The 15,595-nt window shown below is 55.2% G+C and overlaps 1 protein-coding gene across 1 annotated transcript in view; it reads left to right on the forward strand.

Moving 5' to 3' along the window:
• Positions 1-1,311: 1,311 nt before the first annotated feature.
• SHB (SH2 domain containing adaptor protein B) overlaps positions 1,312-15,595 on the forward strand; it is a 129,204-nt gene continuing 114,920 nt past the window's right edge. Inside the window, exon 1 of the mRNA XM_014861138.3 lies at positions 1,312-2,633. Coding sequence (XP_014716624.2) covers positions 1,920-2,633 — 714 coding nt within the window. The 5' untranslated portion in view covers positions 1,312-1,919. The remainder of the gene's footprint in view (positions 2,634-15,595) is intronic.

Consider the following 15,595-nt stretch of genomic DNA (forward strand, 5'->3'; position numbering starts at 1 on the left):
CTCTAACAGGTCTCACTTTTCCTACAGGATACAGGAAAAAATAGGCTGTCCCGAAGCCCATCTATAATAAACAGGTACCAAGAGGAGATTATTAATGATCTGAGCTATGGTCCTAGTAAGTCAGCATTCTTAGAGAATTCCTCAATCTCAGGTCTCAGTTCTCGCACCTTAGGGTAAGTCATATTCTGAGGCTTGCCTAGCCAAATTCAAAGGAGCACCAGCCCCTGGCGGCAGTTGCCTCATTTCTAGGTGACTAGGTACCTAATTAGGTAACATTTCTAGATACTGTCTCAACGAGGAGCACATCGCCTCCCAGGAAAAGCTTCACTGAGCAAGCTGTGCCCCTCCCTCGGCCTCAGTTTCCTCATTTCTGGTTAATAATCAAAGGACGATCTTAAGGTGCAAAGTAGAAACCAGTGGAAATGACATCATTTTGGTGCCATAGGACCAGGGAACTGGCATCCAGGCCCACCTGGGTGACCTTCCCCTGGGGCTCAGTTTCTCCATCTGTAAAATGAGGGCCTGTTTTAAATGGAGCCTTGCCAGCTCCTACAATTTTAGGCGTTGAACGTTCCCACAACTCGCTCTGCTAGTTGGCAGCGAACAGGGTTAAAGTCACGACTTCCTCAGAGGTGAAAAGGTAAGCAGACATTCCGACCTCCCCCGAGCCTGGCTCTCGGATTGGTGCCGGCCGGCCCTGCCGCCTATCCCGGCCGCAACCGTCGTCCGTATTGCTAATACTACACTTATTAGCATAAAGATTCCTCCGAAGACCGGGCATACGCGGGCTGAACCGGAGTCTCCGTCCCTTTAAGAAGGGGATTGGCACTCTGTCCATAAGGCGCCTCGGCACCGCTTTTACTCCGCTCGGGCCGCGCTGTAAACTAGAAATGTCGCGTGTTAACCCACCCCCGCCCGCCGCCCGCCAACAGTGGGGATCCCTCGGGTTCCCCGCACGCGAGTCCCAGGGGCTGCGGACGGGCCTGGCCTCTGCGCGCTGCAAGCTCGGGCTGGCAACCTCTGGCCCTAAGCGGCGGCGGGCTCGAGCCAGGCGGGGCCAGCAGCGCCGCGGGACCCCGGCGCCCGCAGGCACAACCCGGGGGCTGGCGCCGAGGTGGCCGCGGGGGGCGGCGCGTGCAGAAGGGGAGCGGGGCGCCCTCCTAGCACCCGGGCGCAGGGAGGGCGGGGCTAGGGCCGCGGTCTCGAGGGCGGGCTCCAGGGGGGTGGGCGGGGCGGGGCGGGGCCTGCGGGGCGGGCTGGGGGCGGGGCGCGCGCCGTCCGGGGAGGGCGGGGCCGCGGCGCGGGGCCGGCTCCGGCGGCCCGAGTGTCACACACGCGGCGGTTCGGGAGGCGGCGGCAGCGGCAGCGGCAGGCGCCGCCGGGACTGGAACGGGCAGGGGCGGGCGCCGGCTGCCTCCCTCCGTTCGCTCGCTCGCTCGCTCTCCCGCCCGCCCGCTGCGGGGCCGGGCTCGCCCCAGCGCTCTCGGGAAGGAAGAAGGGGGGCCGAGGACGCCGACAAGTTCCCGCAGCGGCCGCGGATCCAGACCAAGGCGGAGGCTGCGGCTCCGACGGGGCAGGAGCGCGTTCCACGGCGGAGCGCACGGCCAGGGCGTCCAGGCGCGCGGCGCCGGGCCTTTCGCTCTCCGCGGGGCCGCGGGCCGGGATCCCATGAGACGCCCCCCTGAGGGGCGCGAGATCCAAAGCCCAGGCGGCGCTTGGCGGAGGCGGAGGGCGGTGCTGCAGCTGCCGGAGCCCGGGAGCGGCCGGCAGGAGGCGGCGGAGAGAACTTGAACTTGGCGTCCGGAGCGAGCGCCCCGCCGGGGTCGGGGCGCCGAGGGACCTGGGCGGCAGCGCTGTCCCCCGAATGGCCGCGGCGGCGGACCAGGCTCCCGCGCCGCGGCCCTAGGCGGCCTCTCGTCATGGCCAAGTGGCTGAACAAGTACTTCAGCTTGGGCAACAGCAAGACCAAGAACCCCCCACAGCCGCCGCGGCCCGACTACCGCGAGCAGCGGCGCCGGGGCGAGCGGCCCTCGCAGCCCCCCCAGGCCGCGCCGCAGGCCCCCGCGGCCGCCTCGGCGTCCTGCGGCCCGGCCGCCGCGTCCTGCTTCTCGGCCTCGTCGGGATCGCTGCCCGACGAGAGCGGCAGCACGAGCGACCTCATCCGCGCCTACCGCGCCCAGAAGGAGCGCGACTTCGAGGACCCCTACAACGGGCCCGGCTCGTCGCTGCGCAAACTGCGCGCCATGTGCCGCCTGGACTACTGCGGCGGCGGCGGGGAGCCGGGCGGCGGCCAGCGCGCCTTCTCGGCCTCGTCCGCGTCGGGCGCCGCGGGCTGCTGCTGTGCCTCCTCCGGCGCGGGCGCCGCCGCCTCCTCGTCCTCGTCCTCGGGCTCCCCGCACCTCTACCGCAGCAGCAGCGAGCGGCGGCCCGCCACGCCGGCCGAGGTGCGCTACATCTCCCCCAAGCACCGCCTCATCAAGGTGGAGAGCGCCGCGGGCGGGGCCGGAGACCCCCCGGGGGGCGCCTGCTCGGGCGGCCGCACCTGGAGCCCGACGGCCTGCGGAGGCAAGAAGCTGCTCAACAAGTGTGCCGCCTCGGCCGCGGAGGAGAGCGGGGCCGGCAAGAAGGACAAGGTAAGGCGCCTCTTGGCCTCACCCGAGGTTCCAGAGCCACTGTGCGCACGGGGAAACCGAGGGCCCGCTCCGGTTCCGAGTCCCTGCGTCAACTTTGGGCTGGGTCCCTGGGGTCAGGGCTCTTGCGCTGCTTCCCACGCACGCGCTTTTCCCCAGATCGTCGGCCTCCCGACAGCCTCTTTCCCTGCTTCCAGAGGTCTCCGCTCAGCCCTCAGCCAGGTGCCCGCTTCGGCAGTAGCCTGCCGGGAACGCCCCGCCCAGCCTCGCCGGAGAAGGAGACTCCCAGCCAGCCCTTCCGGCCCCGAGCAGTGAGGTCGGAGAGTCAGAGCTGTCGCAGACTTACGGGAGCGTTTACTCTCCCCCACTCTGTAGGTGGGAAACTGAGGTCCCGAGCTGGGAAGGGACTCGCCCGATATTACGCAGCGCTCGGTGGCAGATCCGGACCGGCTGTCTCTAAATGTGTATATGTAAATCCCTCTAAACGCCTAGCCTTGCCCCACCCCCCACGCCAGGTTTCCAAATCAGGGCGGCCTTTTGTACCGAGCTGCCCCGGGAGCCCCCACGCTTGCTTTTCCGGTTGAAATGCTCTGTCTCCAAGAGGCTCCGCTTCCACCGCTCGGTTCCTCCCGCTGCGCGCGGGAGGGGGTCGCCAGTCGGCCGGCTGGAAGAAGACCCATCTATCCCATCCTCACCTTCTTCCTTCCTGACCCAATACTTTCTTTCCCCCCACCCCATTCTGTCCCATGGATGAGGGGGACGACTTTGTGACAGTCCCTGTCCTTGACATCTCAGGCCACCTTGATCCCCCCAGTTTGAAGCAGGCCTGTTAATTACAGCCAGATTGGGTCCTCTCCTCCCCCTTCACACTCCTGTGACACCCTCCTTTCCCCCATAAAATAGCACTTGTTTTGTCCACATCTAGTGCAAGGTGGTGTTGTGATTACATGAGGCCCAGTACCCTGCGATGGCTGTCAGGCCTGTGTCCCTCTTGTTCTCTGCACCCCTCCCCCGTCCCGCCCCCAGAAGGTAAACTTTTGCCCAGGCGTGGGCTGGAGGAGACTGAGAAAGAGTCTAGGCTCCCCTCAGGACTGGGTGTCCAGGCAGAGGGAGACAGGCTCCTGCCTGCCAGCTGGTGCTTGGAAAAGGATCTTTGCTGTTGTGCAGGCAGAGGAGGAAAGGGATGCCATCCCTTAAGTGTTCTCCTGGCTTCCTCTTCCAGAGGCCCCAGGTCCCCGGAGTGTCCCCTCCTTGCTGGGTCTGCTGAAGGCAGTGGGCGCAGACTGCAGGATCCCACCTCCCCCTGAGGCCAGGTTGGGGACACACCTCAGAAGCATGGATTCTGGGCTTCCTAAGCACCCAGGATGCGACATGTAGATGACAAGGATCTGGGACCCAGGTGGCCACCCAGGTGCTGCCTTGGAGGAGGGGGAGACTTCTCTGGGAGCCCCCGGATCCTGGGCTTGTGGTTGGTCTGTGAGGCTAACACCACTTAGGCTTGTGGATGGCCCAGGCTGGCTCAATGCTGGCCCGGGAGAACCCGAGGTGCCCGGGCATGGAGGGTGGGAGGAGGGCTGGTCCAGCTCCCCAGAGAGTCACTCACGGTCCTGGCGCTGCACTCCGCTGTCCACGGTGTTACTCCATGACCGCCTCCCAGTGGGCAAATCGCCTTTCTCTCCCACTGTTTGTGGTTCTTCCTGTTCACGAAAGTCTTTTATGACTTTTAAAACTTCAGTAAACATTTTCTCCTAATTACTATTAAGACCATTTAAAATACTGAGGAATGATATGTTTTATAGCTGGAATGTCAAGTGTGTTTAAGACTTGACTTCGTTCCACCATCTAGTCTTATGGGTCTTCTCTGTGTCCCCGCTTTCTGGGTGCTGCAGCAGATACTCTGTGAGTACAGTGTGCATGACGAGGGGCCTGTGTTACAGGGGGGCTGAAGGGATGTGCTCAGGGAGGGCCGGTATCCAGGGGAGGGGTGGTGACCCGAGCTGGCTGCAGAAGAGCCTGGTGCTCTGGGGCCTGCAGGTGGAGTCACTGTGGCTGGATTGAGAGGTTAGACCCAGGACTGCAGTGGGGCCGCAGGGCCCGGGTGAGAGAGGACCGTGGAAGCAAAGCACAGTGAGGGTCAGTGAAGGGTTTGGCTGCTAAGTGACGTGAGCAGATAGGATTTTTTTTGAAAGATCTCTGGGCTGGATGTCACCTACTAGGTTGTGACTTGGAGTCTTTTGATCCTTTGAGAAGTCGTTGCAGTTACCAGACGATCTTTCTAACCAGGGGGAGGGGATACAGCCAGGGAGGGTCACCCTACACAGAGCAGGTTAAAATACAGGTTGCTGGGACCATCCCCAGCAGGACGTGCTTCACCACCCCAGGTGTGGGGCCTGAGAACGTGCATTTCTAACACTTCCCCAGGGGTCGTTTGCTGCTGGTCTGGGGACCACACTCTGAGAACCACTGATGCCCCAGTTGCTTCTCCTTGACCCTCCCTCTGGGTCTTCTGGTCAGAGGTGCTTTGGGATGCACAGCCTCCGCAGGCCCTCATCCCTGCCCACTGTGTGGGGCTGCCTCCTAACCCGAGGCCAACAGCCACCCCCATTCCTGGTCAGGCAGCCAGGAGGCAGCCTGGTTTTCACATTACTTCTAGCCAGACAGCTTTTGGAAGACCAGGCAGACTGTAAATCCAGCCCCAAACACCCCAGAGCTTTCTGTCTGCCTCTCGCCCATGGATCCAGGAAAACCTACTTCTAGTGTCCCACTTAATCTCAGGCCCAGCTTCCTTTTGTCTGTGGTTTAGGGGACGGGGGTTTAGGGGAAAGCTGTTGAAAGCGCCTGTGTGCTGGTCTCAGTGTTCATTGTTAACATCAGGCCCGAGTAGGGAGTGACTGTGGCCTGGAGTATAAGTGGTTAGTCCACAGATCCTCCTCTCTGTCTCCGGAGCCACCCCCACCGTGGTTTATCTTTGGGCGCCCCCCTCTGTCACATCCTTAGGCATCCCCCTGTTCTCCCAGGTGAGTCCTGGGGCACACACACATCAGGTCACATTTCCCTACCACCACCAGCATCCAGTCTTGGGCATTTTCCCTTTTAGAACCTTGTGGGAGAGGGCCTGTGTTTCCAATTTAGACAGCTCTTCCCCAGCACTTGTTTTGTGCTCAGAGGTCTCCCTGCGAGGGTGAGGTAGAGGAGGCCGCACTAAAGGCTGCAGAAGACCTGTCAGTAATCTCTGGGCTAAGCCTCTGGAGGAGATCACACACGTTGTTTTCTCATTCTCTGTTTCCCAGCGCTTTTGTCTTGGGGAATTTAGTGAGGTCTTCACCTGGGGGGCGACTTTGAGCTGGATGTAGAGACCGAGTGGAATTTCAGTGCAGGGGAAGAGCTGACTGCAGCCTGCTGGAGCACTTACATGTCGCTGCTCTGTGTGTATATATATAAAACCTCCGCATTGCGGCCTTGCTTTCTTGCAGGGGCCTTGCTTGGGGCAGGAGAGATGACAACATGAGTTAGGTGGGGGCCTGGTTTGGACCCCACAGGGAGTCCTTGAGGACTGTTGACCCAGGAAAGGGGTGGACTCAGAGCCATGGTTGAGGAACTTTCCAGGCTGTAAACAGCTGCCATGATCTGGGGGAGATGGGGCCAGAGTTAGGGGACAGTTGCAATTCAGTCCAGGTGAGAGACAGTGTGGGCTTGAGGTCCTGGGAAAACGAAACTTTAGTAGGGAGAAATATTATTCCATCAGGTTGTCTTTATAAAAAAATGATGACAAGATTCCAGTTACTCGGTAGGTCTCCTTTTGTGCAGCCAAACAGGTCCCATCCAGTTATATTTTCTGCTGATGTCTGTTTCTTTTATCATAATTAAGCAAATGGTGTTTCCACCACAACTGAGAAAGCCAGGATGCATCATGACATCAGTTTCCCGACTTTTAAATACATGCTAATGTGGACCAACACTTTATACTTTGTCAGCATCCAGAGAGTTGAGTTAAATAACACGTTTCCTAAGGAATAAATAATATCATGTCTAACCTTTTTTTTTAAACATTCAGCAAACAGTTTCTGAGTGTCCTGCTAGTCAGGGAGAGTTCAGAGAAAATAAGTTGTGGCCAACTTTCCAAGAAGGAGGCTTCTCAGTTTGCAGTTGAATAGCAGCTTGTCAACGTCTCGTCTAGGGGAGAGGCATAGCTGCAGAGACAGGAGTGCGACCTGAGGAATGCCAGACAGGAGTGTGTGCGAAGGATCGGGCGGGAAGTCCGAGGGCTGTCAGGAGGAGGTGACATTTGAGCTGGCTCTGGAAGGATGCGTGGGAATTCCCCAGGCCAGGAAGTGGCGAGGAAGGCTCTCTGTGCAGAACAGGTAGAACAGCCTGTGCCAAGGCCTGGAGGCTGGGAGAAGATGCCGTAGAGGACGCGGGAGAGGACGCGGGCTCAGCAGGCAGGTGCGGTGGGGGACTGCAGGGGGAGGCCGGAGCCACCAAGGGAAAGGAGTGTCTCCTGTGCCTTGCTGGGGAGTTGGGATGTGTCTTTGGTGTTTTCACATGAAATCATTGATGTGTGGCTTGACTGAAGCCGCAGTCAAACATGACTTCTCAACAGCCAGGTTCTCCAGTTCTTAGAAAGTAATTGATTGAACAGGTAAGAGCCAAACTTGGGAGCTGTGGTTTGGCTTGGGACACTTTCTCCTTGGAAGTCCTGTCCCTTGAAAGTCATGTGACAGAAATGCAGAGCAAATCCGATTTTCCTATTGATCTCCAGAAGAGAAATATATTCTCCAGGCTTCATGCTAACCTTAATTCGTCATTTGGTCCTCATAGGCCCCGGAAGAGGTTTAGGTGCAGTGTCAGTTAGCTATTGCTAATTGCTAACAAATCACCCCAAACTCAGTGGTTTTAAAACAGGAGTTTAGCAGCAGTTAGCAAACTTTCCTTAAAGGGCCAGACAGTAACTATTTTGAGGCTTGCAGGCCAGATGGTCTCCATCACAACTATTAAACTCTGCCACTGTAGCTTGAAAGCAGCCATAGACAATGTATAAATTAAAGACTGTAGCAGTGTTCCAATAAAACTTTATTTACAAAGACAGGCCGCCAGTGTGGGCTGTAGTGTCCAACCCCTGATTTAAAAGATTAGCCTTTATTATTGTCCGTGAGCCCACATGTCAGCTGAGTGGTTGTTCTGGTCTCAGCTGGGCTCGTTCAGGCTTCCGCGGTCAGTATGGGGTAGGTTTGCAGCCCTGCTGGTCCTAGCTGGGCTCTCTTACGTATTTCGGGGTCAGCTGGTTTAGGATGGCCTTGACCGTGATGAGTTGACTCTGTTCCTTGTGGTCTCTCATCGTACAGCAAGCCAGCCTTGTTCACGTCATGGTGGCAGGGTTCCAGGAAAGGACAGCAGCCCATAAGTTTCCTTGAGGTTGGAAACTGGCACACTGTCTCTTCTGCTGCCTTCTGTTGAGCAGAGCAAGTCACAAGGCCGGCCAGAATTCAAGTAGAGAGGAGGAGCTGCATAGTCCCCTAGCAAAGGGCCGGGGCACAGGTAGGCCATTAATAGGGGCCTTCAGTCAAATCCATCTGCCACAGGTAGGCTTACCCCCATTTTATGGATAAAGAAACTGAGGCTTAGAGGTTAATGACTTGCCCAACGTCACACAGCTACCAAGTGACGGAACCAGAATCACACCCGTGCAGTCTAAGTTCAAAGTCCAAGTGCTTTTTGTCAGTTTGTCCTGCTGTCTTTTGTGATTTCAGTGGAGCTAGTAAGGCTCTGATATTTGCCGGGATGGGCATTGTGTGTCTCCTCCTCCCTTCACTTAATGTTCCTTGTCTCGCACCCTCTGCCCTGATTCCCATCCCTTTCAGTCTGAGCTTTGGGGTCCCCAGGAGAGGCCCCAGAGCTGGCTTCTCTCTTTCTTCCCCTGTCTGCCTCTGAGCTCCGTAAATGGAATGTTAATACAGCGCTGGAGTTACTTTATAGAGAAATCCCATGCACAGGGTTGGTGCTTCCCAAGGGACAGCTGAACAAAACGCACGTCTTGTAACTGTCATGTCTTCTCATTCTAACACCAAGTGTTCCCTCCCTCCGAGGATTGGTGAGGCTGCCTGTGCTCTGTTTTAAGAGAAAAAAAAAAAGCTAGTGGCACCCTGGCTAGGTTTCCTTAAGGGAGATCAGGTGAGCAGCCTCTCATCTGACAATCTCAAAACGTGGCAGATTTCCCCAGACTTGACCCTGTCCTCTCCCCGCCCCCAAAGCATTTCTGACCCATAAAATAGGTGTTAAAAGGCAAATCTGAAACAGATGTGGCTGCCTCTGGTCATTTAGCAAAGCTGAACTTGCCTGAGGTCAAGTGCTCCCCTGGACGGTTTGGCCTGGAGCTGACTTTCACATCTTGTACAAGGGAGAACCAAGAAGTGGTGGCCTGTGGGCCGGGTGTAGTCAGGCTTGGTCCTAGAAAGTACATTGGAATCTATGGCTTTGAAGCAGAGAGCTGGGCTGCTGGCTGGCTGGTAGCAGCACCCCCGCCAGCTCCCTGAGGTTGGTGGTGGGTTTCCCACAGGAGGGGGACAGGCGGCAGCGGTCTCTGCCCCCTGCCTTCGTAACTTCTGTTTGGCCTGTTGACTGAGGAGTTGCTATACGCAGGCCTCTGTCGGGAGCTGTGTGGAGGCAGGCCTGAGCCAGGGGATGGGCAGTGCCTGCCCATGAGGGGCTTATCTTCTGTTGAGGACACAGGAACCAAGGTTGGAACACAGATCTGCATGGCAGAATTTATCTGTAAACAAAGTGGTGTGGGTGAGCTGAGAGCCGTCCTGGCACAGAGACAGTTCTGGGCAGAGCCTTGATTCCATGGAGCCAAAGGAGAAGCAGGGTGAGGAGAAGGTTCATTTCAACTGAGGGACGCAGGGAAGGCTTCTTGGAGGAGGAGGCATGTGAGTAAAGAAAGAGTAGTCACTTGAATTGAGGGCGCTTTCCACAATAGTAATATTAACCAGTACTTCCACTGCACATACTCTGAGCCGGGCAGTGTTCTGTGTGCTTTATATGTGTTAACTCTTTTACCCCTAACCAAAGGCCCTTAGGATACGTGCTACTGTCATTGCCATTTTACATATGAGAAAACTGAGGCACAGAGAGGTTAAGTAACGTCTAAGGTCACATTGCCAGTAAGTGGCAGAGATGAGATTTGAAGCCAGATGCAGAGTCTTTGTTTTTAACCACTGTGCTGTACCGCCTCAGGCTGCACAATCTTATGCCTGAATTTTCCCTGCCTTATTTGTGGCCAGACTTACTACTCTTTATAGAAATCCCCTCTGTTAGCATTGTAGGAGAGACTGATTCCTGCGTTTACGTGAGTGTTCCACAGCTCAAAGAGCGCTTTCACACCTGTAATTAATTTGGTTCTGAGAGTCCCTTTGTGAGGAAGGTGCTGTAACCCCCATTTACAGATGGAGAAACTGAGGCTGGGGGAGGCGTGGAGCCTTCCCTGCCACGCAGCAGGTACTGGCCAAGCCAGTGGCCAGGCAGTTGACCTTGTGTTCTGAGCCCAGTGCCCTTTGTGCCGGGGTGCTGTGGAGGGGGCTTGGCCAGACCTCTGGTCCACAGGAAGGGTGACAGCCTGATTGATTTCCGGTTCTTTCCATGTGTTGATGCTGAAACGCTTTACTAAGACCATTAAGGAGCAACAGCAGAGGACCTTGCTTCCACAATGGAATTTTCCTTCTCTTCCTGTTTGGTATTTTCCAGTAATATTTCTATTAATGTTTCACTTTCGGAGGCACTAGCTTCCTGAGAGTTTGCGCTTTCTCAGCTGCTGAGCCAGGAAGAATTGAATTTTCCTCTAAATCATTCAGTTCCTTTCCATTTTCTCCAAGGGGAGCTCTCTGGGTTTCCCATTATGCTGTAGAGGAAGGATCTTGGAGGTGGGTCCAGGGGATGGAGAGAGAATTAGTCAGGGCCCTGGGGAATGTCTCAGGCCCTGGGTTTTCCAAGCAGCACTGAAGAGTAATGGTCAGAAAGGGGCTTCCCAGGCCAAGGAGGAGAGAGCTGACGTGATGGGTGGGTGGCGTCGGGGGAGGTGATCATTACTGGCCTGCTGCTGGGCCTTCCCTTTCAGGCTGCACCCTGCATGCTCAGCTGGGTCCCAACAGCCTGCTCCAAGTCCTTCTCCCCATGCACTTATCCCACAGACATTGTTGAGGGCCTGCTGCGTGCTGGGCATTGTTCTCTTTAGCGCTAGGGGTACAGCAGTGAACAAACAGATGCCAGTTCATGCTCCCTGAGCTCACCCTCTCCTGAGAGGAGTCACCAGATGCAGTATGTTGGGTAGAGTGAGGACAAGTCAGGCAGGATAAAGGGGTGAAGGTGAGCCTGAGCCGGGGCTGGGCTGCTTCAGATGGGTGCTCAGAGAGGCCTTTGATGAGGGAGGCGAGGCGTGGTTCGCTCGGAGAAGGGCGTCCCAGGCAGAGGGAAGGGCAGCAGCGCGCCTGCTGGGTGCTTCAGGAGGTCCGTGTGGCTGAGCTGGGGCGGAGCAGGCAGGCAGACGAGGTCTGAGACGTGGGACGAGGGCCCGGCGTGTCGGCCCTTAGAGGCTCTGAAAGGGTCTCCCGCTGTAACTGGCTGAGCTAGGAAGGCAGTGGAGGGCTCTGAGCAGAGAAATGATGTGCTCTGACTTGGGTTTTGAGAGGATTGCTCTGGCTGCCTCGTGGAGAGGAGACTGGAGGGGACAAGTGGGGAGACCGGCTAGGGCACCTGCAGCCACTGAACTGGGCGCTGGCGGTAGGTGATGAGAAGAGACCACATTCGGGACACGTTGTGAAGGTGGAGCTGCAGGATTTCCTGACAAATGAAATGTAAGGTGTGAGGGGCAGGGAGAGTCCAGGATGATTCCAGGGCTTTGGCCTGAGCAACCGGGAGATGAGTTGCTATTAGCTGAGATGGGGAGGACCCTGGAGGAGCAGCCACAGTTCACCAGTGGAATTGATCCAGCACCTGAGTCCTGGGGCTAAGAGAAATACAGGCTGTGCCCTCCAGGGTCGGGAGGTTCCTGAGAACCTGGAGAAGGCAGGGGTGGCTGCTGCCTGGGGCTGAGGAAAATCACCAGGAAGAGGAGGCCGTATGGGCAGTGGGTCCAGAGGAAGCTGCGGATGGGGCATCCCAGACAGAAGGGGTCCTGTCCGCGGTGATGGAGATCAGAATAGGAGTGCTGCCGCGCTCACACAGGTGTGGCCATAGCCCGGGGATTGCCTTGGTGTAACTGCAGGTGACAAGGGGACGTGAAAGGGGATGGTGGCAGGGAGTGAAGAGCCTCGCCTGCCACTGGTCTGAAATTGCCCCAATTCTCCCAATTCAGAAGAGGCCATCTGCTGTGTTGTATGCCTGAGGTGGGCATCATGGGAGAGGGAAGATGAGTGTCGTGGTTAAGTCTCCAGGGTCAGGGCTGGAGCCTGCACGTTTTGCTAAGCAGAGCATTTCATTGCTGAGCACTTGTGATTGTTGGGGAAATTCTCCCTTATATGGGGCTCACCAGGACGTGGGCTCCGGGGAGGAGGCAAACGGCAGTAGGAGGAATGGAACTTTCCTGGCTTCTCCAGGCCATGGCTAAATTCTAAAAATGAAAGTGACCAGAAAGTTCTTCACAGCAAAGCTTCACTGTTGGATGTGCACTCCCAGGAAGCCAGATAGCCCCATAATCCCTCCGGTGCATTCCAAAGCCGCCCATGTGATTTGGGGCCCGCATGGCATTCGTGGAATGGCGCAGCCCTACCTGCCCTCCCGCGCCGGGCAGTGAGTTGGCTGTGTTGAGACGGTTCCTCAGAACTGCAGGCTCGGAGCTTTCCATACATTTCCTATGTTTATCTCTATGTTAACTTTCTTCTTCCCCCTTTAACAAAACTACGACAGTTTGATAGAGAAAATGCAGATAGCAAAACTAAAATAGAAACCAACTTTAATTCTATAATTCAAAGAAACCATGTTAACATTTCAGTGTTTTCCCAGTTAGCCTTTTTCCAATGCGTGTATATACCTTTTTACCTCCACAAAAATTAAGTAATATTGTGTGTATCTATATATTTTCTTTTTGCTTAAAGACGGAAAGATGTCCACATTCTCTTAAACATTCAACCACAGTCATTTCATGTCTGTTACAGGATTTGTGTTGGTATATTTACACTCCCCCTGGTTCTCACTAATTTAACAGTGCTGTAATGAACATCTTGGGGACTGAATTCTTTGCATAAATCTGTGATTATTTCCTGGGATTGATTCCCAGAAGGAGACTTGCTGGGTAAAAAGGTAAAACTTTGGATACGTGTATTTAGAAAGACTTTACAAGTTTACGCCTCTTTTACTCTAGTGCAGTTTGCAGTTTCTTGGGTTACTGTTGCGTATGTGCATTGACCATTGTGTTTCTTTTCTAAAATTGTGTGCTTCTATCTTCTGTCCATCCTTTCTGCTGCAGGGTTCATCCTTCTGTTGTTTTGTAAGAGCTCTCTGTGGACTAAGGATGGCAGCCCCTTGCTGTTTGGGTTGCAGAACATTTTTTCCAAGTTTGTGACTTGCTTTTTGATTCTGTCTGCTGGTTATTGTTGCTTACACCGAATTGCTTTGTTAAATGTCTCAATGTTCTTCGTGACTTGAGTATGCTGCTTAGAGAAGTCTTCCTCATTCCGATGTTTACCCATATTTTCTTCTAATACTTTGATGGTTTCTTTTTTTTTTTAACATTGAAATTGTAATCTGGCGTTTGAGGTCGGGTTTTAATTTTATTTTTCTGAACAACTACTCTGGTGTCTGGACATCCTCTCCTCGCTGCTTGCTCTGTCATCTCTCTGTTTCTTCAAGTTTCTTTTTAGACTTAAATATTTTGACTCTGTCTCACCCTGACTGCGTTTAGGTCTCATCAGCTATTATGATAATAATGATTTCGCCTTGTCTTTATAAAATGACACCTTTCCTCTGCAGATACCCACGTGCTCATTACACATTCAACTCCTGCCGGCTGAGGGCGGGAGCCACCTGGCTATTAGTGCTTCATCTTTGGGTGCCGGCCCCGCCGCTGTGGGTGGGATGCGACCAGGAAAGCCTTGACTCACCTCTGGTGGAGTCAGCGTCCCCTCCAGGACCAGGGGGCCAGCTGTCTAGGTATATTTGGGAAGATCTGCCCTGCCTAGCTTATCTTGGTGTGTCCATTTCAGCTTTCGCACGGTGACTTTTGTGGCAAATGGAACGCACCGTCCAGTCATCCGTGCAGCAGACATTTGTAGCATGTCCCAGCACTGGGCCGAGTCCTGGGGACAGTCAGACGAGTAAGCCCCAGCACTCTATCTCAGAGCCCAGGAGGGGAGTTGGAAAGGCCCAGGAATGTCTCGAGTGCAAGACAGAAGGAGATCAATGCCAGGAGGGAGAGGCAGGTAAATGACTCTGAGTAGAGAAGAGAAGCACTGGAGGCTGAGCTGGGCGTGGGCAGTAGTGGAGGAGACCCAGAGGGAGGAGCGTTCAGACTTGAAGGATGGGTAAGACTTGACTTGTGGCAGGTGGGGACTACATTATTTTGGCCACTTAAATTTTTTTCACACCCGCCAAAGTCCAATTCAAGTGATATGAATTCACAGAGTTCTCCCCTCACCCAACCTTTTCCATCCCCTCAACCCAGGTGTCCTGTGTCTTCCATCAGGGAGAGACCCTTTCCAAACTTGTGTTGCCTGTTCCTCTTTTTCTGGCTCAGGCCAGTGTCGGGATAATCCATTCTGCAGTCTGCTGTGAGGTTGTTGACATTAATGAATTGGTGTTGATGGAGCAGATTAAGTCCAGGAGTGTTCATGGGGAATAAATCAAGAAAAAAATGCAGATTTTTGAACACTGATGTACATTTCTATGGTTCCAAGAGGCTGAGAGTGTCTACCTGATCCACTATACTGTGTGTCACACCACGTCACTGCACCCTGGACCAGCCCTGGCAGCACTTGAGCATCAGCTGGAGAGCATTTTTCAAAAATGTGCAGTTCCTTGGGCTCCACCCCAGACTAATTACGCTGCAATTTCTGGGGATAGAGCCTGGGCGTCAGTATGTTTGGAAGGCCCCCAGGTGGTTCTGATACGCAGCCAGAGTTGAAAGCTGCTGTCCTGGACCATAGTTTGGGATTCCAGGGGAGCCTGGGGGTCATTCTGTCCAGCCCTCCTGCATCCATGCCTAAAGACGTCCAGTGACGAGGGGATTTGTCACCTCTCGGGCCACATAACCACCCACTCCTTTGCACAGCTGGGCTTGCAAGTTTTTTCTGCTGTTCACTCCAATTTAGCACAGGTTTTTCGAGTACCTGGTGTTTACAGGAGCTCTGCTGGCTGACTTCTTTCTTCCTGTAGAATCTACTCCTGTTTTAGTTGGACTCTGAGGTCAAGGTGAACCAGTCTAGCTTCACTTCTTCCACATGACGACCCTCAGACAGACCCTCAGACTGTGTCTTCAAAGGCAGAGGGGAGCTGCAGGCAGGAACATTTCCCACAGAGCTGGATTCCCAGCCAGGACACACCCCACTCTCACAAGCATGGAAGGCGTTGACGGGCCCCAAGGCCGGCAGCTTCCTGGGCAGGAGGTGGAGGCCAGAGCAGGTGCTGAGTGGGGGGGCTGAGTTGGTACTGGGGAGCTAACTGTGCCACTGCATGATGAGATGGGGAGTTAAGGTCAGATTCCCAGGGGAACTTGGAGTTCTCAGAGCAGAGAGTAGGGGAGCCGTCAAGAGTAGATTCCAGGGGAGCAGGTGGGATCTTGCCATCTGGGCCTTTTGTCCTGAGCAAGTAGCAAGTGGAACAGAAGTTGCCTGGCTGAGCGTGGCATGGAGTCGCGGGCCAGGCATTCTCTGTGCTGGTTCTTTGTCCTTTCTGGGGGGTAGCTAGTGAGGTCACGCACACAGGAGCCCAGAGCTGTTGATCCAAACAGGGCAGGACTCTAGTGGTGTCCACTGTGGTGATGT

This window comes from Equus asinus, chromosome 10, assembly GCF_041296235.1.
Source record: "Equus asinus isolate D_3611 breed Donkey chromosome 10, EquAss-T2T_v2, whole genome shotgun sequence".
In the NCBI taxonomy this organism is placed as follows: domain Eukaryota; kingdom Metazoa; phylum Chordata; class Mammalia; order Perissodactyla; family Equidae; genus Equus; species Equus asinus.